Source organism: Lepisosteus oculatus, chromosome 11 (genome assembly GCF_040954835.1).
Source record: "Lepisosteus oculatus isolate fLepOcu1 chromosome 11, fLepOcu1.hap2, whole genome shotgun sequence".
Lineage (NCBI taxonomy): Eukaryota > Metazoa > Chordata > Actinopteri > Semionotiformes > Lepisosteidae > Lepisosteus > Lepisosteus oculatus.
In genome coordinates this window covers 26,322,854-26,330,303 of record NC_090706.1, presented here as the reverse complement: position 1 = coordinate 26,330,303, position 7,450 = coordinate 26,322,854, and the positions used below count along the sequence as shown (strand labels likewise).

General features: G+C 31.9%; 1 protein-coding gene across 4 annotated transcripts in view; it reads right to left on the bottom strand.

Annotated features, from left to right (window-relative positions):
* Positions 1 to 1,392: 1,392 nt before the first annotated feature.
* Positions 1,393 to 7,450, bottom strand: part of LOC102694607 (gamma-aminobutyric acid type A receptor subunit beta2) — an 88,911-nt gene continuing 82,853 nt past the window's right edge. For all 4 annotated transcript variants that reach the window (XM_069195966.1, XM_069195967.1, XM_069195965.1 and 1 more), the window contains one exon: positions 1,393 to 6,928. In XM_069195966.1, coding sequence (XP_069052067.1) covers positions 6,581 to 6,928 — 348 coding nt within the window. In that variant the 3' untranslated portion in view covers positions 1,393 to 6,580. The remainder of the gene's footprint in view (positions 6,929 to 7,450) is intronic.

The window sequence follows — 7,450 nt, the reverse complement described above, 5'->3', positions numbered from 1 at the left end:
TGACACCATCACTGTCTTAAGAGAATTAGTTGTGGATGAGACTTTTAGGTAGCCTGCCTCTGTGTAAATCTCTGGAGATCAATGGCACATTTGTAATCCTTTTGTTCAAGTGGTGCTCCATTTCAGTATCTTGAGCATTACAATTTGCTATTATTTAGAATCTCTGGATATAATATATAATCTATAATATATATGATAAAAATAAAGTACCTAAATACAGCGGGACACTTTTCAGCAAGTTCTTTATACTTAAAAGTAATAAAAATACTTTGAAGGTTAAATAATTTGTCATACAAAAAGTACTTTGAAAAGTACTTTCACAAAGCAGTAGCGAGTGAAGATATATCTCAAATAAGCTTCCAGAAAATCTCTTATACTTAAAATATGGTTATCCTTTCATATTTCTATCATTTCATTTTATTTCTAGAAATAGCAAAGCTATCATCTCCAATTGTTGTTGAAGTAAAGAGAAAAAGTCTTCCAGATGCAGCAGTGATCACAGGTGTCTTATCTATAGCTTTTATTTTCTTGTCATGTTGCGATACCCTTGAAAAAAGACTCAAACTGTAAAATATTTAAGTCTGCTCTTGAACAGCCTATGAAAAGTATAACTTCATTATAAAATCAAAGCATAAAAGGAAATATTTTGTATGAAATTAATATAATAGTGATTTTTAAAATGGAGATCTTAATTGTTTTCCTAGATTCTCAGAATTTCTATAGAACTGTAGGAGCTGTGGGTGTTTTTGAATAGAAAATAGTGATGAGATCAAATTTTAAGCCTGCACTTCTGCTCTCCTTTGTATAAATACTGATGCCCATCTTTTCCAGCACCCCTCCCTCCACCCCAGCTTCACCCTTGCAGCTGCCTCACTGGTTTGATCCTCATGAGTCAGTGGAGTTGTGAAAGGGCTAATCTTTGACCCATGCTGTCTTTACCTCAGCTAGGTGAGTAAACACCAACATATTAAGTATGCTGTTCCTTCACATTTATCCTTTTTTCATTATTTGAATTTGAACAAACTACTGAAATTATTTGTGCAGTTCAGAATGATTTTTAGACAGCAATACCAAGAAATGGCAGGGTTGTAGAGTGAAAACATTACAATGTGCAGGAAGCAATCTGGTTTCTGTCAGTTTTCCTTATCAAATGCAGTGTTTTTCAATTGCAAGAGGCATTGTATATAGCTTTTTAAATAGTATACCATAGTTTGAAGACTATATGAGAGCATTCATAGTAGAATTGCATGTTTTGAATATTTCTTCATATATTCTTCTGAATAAACAGAATTTTCAGATGATATATCCAAAAGGCAAGACTGGTGAACTGATATTAGGGTTACCTTTTACCGTAGAGCACTACAATCAAAAAGGTCTAAGACTACTACCATATTCATTTAAATTTCTTTTATTTATATTGCATTATTTCAATTTCAAGAATTACACACTAGTCAACAGTAGTTTATATTTACATGCAGAAATTGGCTGCAATATATTTATATATATTTATATATTTTTTATATTTTAATTCCAGAAAATATTTCTTATGACACTACTCATTTACAGTCAACAATTTACCTATTCCGTTTATCCTTGCCCTTGTCTGTAATGGCAAGGAGGAAAGGAATACATTAATGTGATCCTGCCCATCTCACATTTTTGCATTTGTCTAATCATCAAAAAAAAGTTGCATTATGTGCATACAAGAAAGGCTACAAGGTATCCCTTGATAAGGCTAATGAAAACTACAGCATGAAAAAGTACCAAATACAGAAAATAACGCTGATAACTCATAAATTTGCAAAGACAGTTAACAGAGTATAACAATTTCTGTTTATATATATTACCACAGATAGAAACTGGGGTGTACAGTCTAGTTTTGGTTATGGACAAAGTCAGCCTAAGATTTAAAAAACAAAATCCACATGTCTTCAGTTGCATCTATACAGAAACTGATGAGCCTTATTTTAACTTGGTGAGTCTGGAATTCAGAACAATATTAAACACAAGTGGGTGATTAGAAATGATAATTGTGATTAATTACCCTGTACCTCACTGGGCTAATGCACATCTTCTTGTTATTGATCATAAAATAGAATTTCTAGTACAATCTTTTTACATTAGGGAGCAGGAGCTTTTGTTTTTGATAAATCAGCTGCCAAAATGTACATTTGTAGTTTTAGTCCATAATTCTCATTTGTAAATGCAGATGTAACCCAAAATGGGGGTTACAGATTGATCGGAATGATAAATGCATTAAAAAACAGATCTAACAATTCCCTTAAGATATCATTATAAAGTCTAATGATCCAGCATGCATTTATTCACATACAAAGATTCCTTTCTGGACAGTGGCAACGAGAAACATGTGGATTCATACTTTAAAATGTATATACAGTATTTACTGATGATATGTTTCCTAGTGGGACTCCACGTATTGAAAACATAAAATCATTTGTCTCTTAGGACATGGCTTTTTGTGAATATTCACGTGCAAATGCCACATGAATCACAAAGTTTATATAATATTGTAGGAGCTGCTCTGGGCATAAGGCTTTAGCTGTAAACCTGTGCAAATGACTTTGTCACTGTGGTTTATTTCTCAGGTGATGACATCAGTCATTTCTCATCAGTCACAAAGGACATTGACTCTTCTCTAGTAGAATACATACATACAAAAATATTAGCAAGAAATTTCATTGTGTGGTATAAACAAAAATATCCAATGTGAAAAATTTAAGCCAATACAGTTTGATAAAGTCCAATATTTTTGTAAGATGTAACCTTTGTATATATATTAAAAAAGTATAGTCAAAGGCCAAACTGCTCTGTACAAATCAGCGCTCAGTCTGACACAGCCTTCCTGGTGATGATGAAAATATACATAAATAATTTCATTCTACAAGTTCAAACTGTGAAATTCTAAAAGTAAATGGGCTAAAGTGAGAAATAAAATATGAATTTAGTTGTAGTTCGAAATCCTTGCTAAGTCACTCTTATTGTACTAAAATGAAAGAAAGCATAAAGCAATAATTTTACTCAGTGTGCAAGTGACACTTTTAAAAATATTTACATTATTGTTCAACACATTAGCTTAAACCATGAAATTGCTTTGCATTCGCCTTACAGTAAAGTACAAATTAGGGAGTTAAAAATGTCTTTAAGAAATCTGCTAATATTTACAAGAATATATTGTTCCAATTTAATGGTTCCTCACAGGTTATCTCATATATACATCTCGCAACATATTTTGGAACATAGTAACTAAACCCATGATGCCCACCCCCCTGAAAAAATTATAACACCAATATTAAGATTTTTATTTCTTTTTTTCTAATAAGCTAAGAAATTAAATCATATTAAAGCACCGACAGGCTTAGATGACTTGGTAACATCTCTAATAGTTGTCATTATTAAATAATAAAAAGCACACTGAATTATCCATATGGAAAGGTAATGGCAAGAAATATTTATTATTTTGAGATATACACTATGTCCTTCAAACCCATGTTAAGAAATTAATATTTGATCCCTTAGTTTGTCTGATTTATTAAGTGCATAAATATTGTTCCTACATGCTTAAAAATCTATTTTATTTATCATATAGAAAACAGTATTATGATGTACATAAATGTTAAACATTATCATGGTTATCCTCCTTTTATTACTCATTTTCAAGTACTGATAAAATCACAGTAAGAATTTCCAGTACCGACATTTCTTTTTGCAATGTTGTCTAAAAATCTAAAACTGTTTTATTTTCTATTAAAACATTATCTAGCATAGACACTATATGTGACATTTGAAATATTTATTTATTTTCCAGGAAATGTAACATGAATTGCAAAACTTTTCAATTACCTGAACTGACTTGCTCTGGTAGTATTAAGCATTAATACATGCTCTGACACATATCACATGGCAGTGAGAAACTGGGCCACTTAGTTTAGGCTTAGTTTTGGATCCTGAGCTTCACAGTCTAAAATTATCCATTTTTAATTGGATAAGTACAAGTTATTTTTTGCTGGGAAATTCAGTTCTGGGTGGAAAAATGGATTTTGGATGAAAAAGAAAGATTTTTAAATATTTAGGAAAACTTGGAAACAAATAGCACTCTTTGCAAGAGCAAATGTGATCAGAGGAATTGTGTTAAATGAGCCATACAAGCTACTGATATTTCTATTGATGTAATCAGCATCCAGGGACAATGAGCTTAAACACTCTAATTTTATTTGCAACAGATGCACAAACTAGTGTCTTTTGCTTGAATGTAACTACTGTGTGAAATATTAGTGGAAACAAATGACAATTCTTTTCCTTAATGACATTCTAGTCTGAGCTGCTACCAATCATCTAAGAATCATCAAACATAACTTAATAGCAGAAATTACAAAGCCAAAAATTCACTACATTTTGTGCATTTAATTTCCCTGTTGTTTTTTTTTTCAAAAGTAAGAAAGATACATTTCATTTTATTACAGTCTGCTCCCATCATTAACAATAACCATTCCAAGCATGCTGTGGCAGGAAGGTATATTGTTAAAACAATACAGCCACTATGGCTTTTTTTTATTTCTTTTAGTTTTTTTGTGTGTGTGTGCAAACGTTTGGTTAATGACACGCATCCTTCAAAATACTGCCTAGAACTATTTACTTCATTTCCCTATGGAAATATCTAAAATATAATATTGCTTTGTATGAGTAATTCAGTGATTATATATATATATGAAACCTCCTAATTTACATAAGCCCATACCTGTTTGTATTAGAATTGATAATTACTCTTAAGGGAAAGTGTATAGCTGGGGTGTTTCTGTGATCAGTTTGAATTAAAAAAGTGCAAAATATGGTCTAAGGTTTGAGCAACAGTTTCACTACTTTTTGAATTTATATTCATTTATATTCTGATACCTTTCCCCTTTAAATGATAATGATCTTCATAACATAACCAAACGAAACAAAAAAGAATTGGATATGAAATTTATATTAACTTAATTTTGTAGTAATAACAATTAGTAGTGTTGTGCTTTTAAATATCCAGGTCTCATGGATGGTCCTAACCAGTTTGCTGTTGAAGACTTTTTAAGATACCAGTGTTTATGTCCTAGTAGGCATTTAATAACAAAAACAAAGACTGCAGGCTTCAATATGTACTGAATAAATGCATCCTATAATGTACAAAATATTAACTGAAGAAATTAGACTGAAAAAACAAGGGAAAAAAGTCCTTCAACAGCAAAAGTACAGTATAATTACATTTCACAGTTGGATTAACAAAACATGATTCAGTCGTATCCATGGTAAGCAATATTTTTACACCCAGTTTTAAAGGACATGCGTCTGGACTGAATCATTTTAAGGACATAAACCATTCATGACCCCTCCATTTCCCTGAAATACTAAATAGAAACAGAACATTCCTTATGTAAACACAGAAAAATGCTGCATGAATTCTCACTTAAATTGAAATGCATACCATAACTGTTAACAATCATATACAATATATATTTACAGGTAACTGTGAAAGGTAAAGATGAGACTGTGCCTTGCTATGTTCTCATAATTTATAGTGAAATGTCTCCTACAGATGCCTTAACTGCTGGCTTGGCATCATACACAATTAAAATACAAGAAAGACTCCTGGTAATTCACACTGTTAGAACAGTGCTTTAAATTGCTTTATGTTTCACACATGACATTGTACAACCACATACATTATTTAATAAAAAAGAAAATTACGCAGCATGTTGTAATGCACTGATGAAGCTTCAAACGTAATTGTTTGGCGAAAATATTAATAACTTATGCACATTTTGTACAAAGAATTTTCCATAATACCTAGTGGTAACTCTAATGATTTCTGCAGAAGTCACAGCACAGTTTGTAAACTGACATTTCCACTGAGTTAAGATTATTAACTCATGTTCATGCTGTGGACATTCTTGTAGATTTGGCAAATCAAATGTCAGGATTATATATCCATATATCCGATCTAAAGTGTTTGAAACGATATGTAACTCTAAATGAATAAGACACTGAATGTTTGTAAAAATACTAAATACTGACATAGAAAAATAATGAACTTTAGTTCATTAAACCTTTATGTACCTACCATTTAATAAGGAAACAACCCATTGTCAATTATCATTTTAATGCCACTTCTATTTTGGAAACAGCAATGTTTAGCAATTTGTCTTTACTTTAATGAAATAGAAATGTTTTAGTAGACTATTTTTGTCATTATTGTTGATTGGCATGCCACTAATGCCAATTTACTTAGATTTCTAGATGCTGTAGTTTGGCTAGTTTCAAAGTAAATTCTATGCAGGTTAACAAAATCAAAGAATAAAACATAATACATATATGTTTGAACCACAATATAATTTTAAGTTTCACAATCTTAATTCTGGAGCAGGCACCACTTCGTTGTCTTACACTTTTAGGATTAGCCAGCAATTAAGGTGTTCCAAGGTAAAATGAAGTTTTGTCCTGATTTGTTTTGGATGTAATAATTCAAAGTCTTGCTTGCGTTGTAAAATTAGCCAACAAATGGAGTGCTGTTTCCCTTGTTCATGTCTTATTAATTCACGTAGTACAGCCAATAAACAATGTTGAAGAAGGAAAAAACAATTGGGAAAATCATCCTCGACCATCGGTCGATAGAGTTTACGTCAGTCAAATCAGGGATGGTAATTTTCAGCTGGGATGCACGTCTTCGTAGCCTGCTCTTCTTCTGGGCTACATGCCGCTCCAGGGCGTTTCTTCCAAAGCTGTGCCTGGGCAATCCTGCTTTGCGATACTGGAGGGTGGAGCTGTCATATGCAAGCATGGTGCTTCTTGGGTCACCTAGACCCAAGGTGAGCTCAGAGGCGGCCATCTCATTCTTGATTTCAAGAGTGCTCAACAAAATATTTTCATGAGGGTCCATCTAAGAGAAAGACAGATGTATCCATTATTTGAAATGGCAGCAGGAACTTGACACGATATACTGTACAAGGCTAGTAAGTTTAAAAATGTGTTTAGATTTTAGCTCGCTGTTTTGTTTTTCAAATAGCAGTCAAGAAAATACATAACTACTCAGGAACAGCATAATGTTTTCGTGTAAATGACGCCATTAAAAAAATTCTTTCAGTTTAGACGGATGAGGTGAAAAATCTAAATCAAAGGATACAAGTTTGCAAGTTCATATTCTAATTACTCAGAAAATATGATTTGTAATCAAAATTCAGTGAGGACACTGTATTGGATAGTATACAGTATGCTTGACTTTTAAAATTGTATTTTCTTTACATATGGTGCTTTTGATTTTAGAAGGATATTGCTTATATAAACTGCCTACTGTATATACAGTACTGTATAAATATTTCTTGCACCCTTAAGATTGAAAAACTTGAGATTGAAAAATTTCTATTTTTAATAATTAAAATTCCACCAACTTGATACATTTATA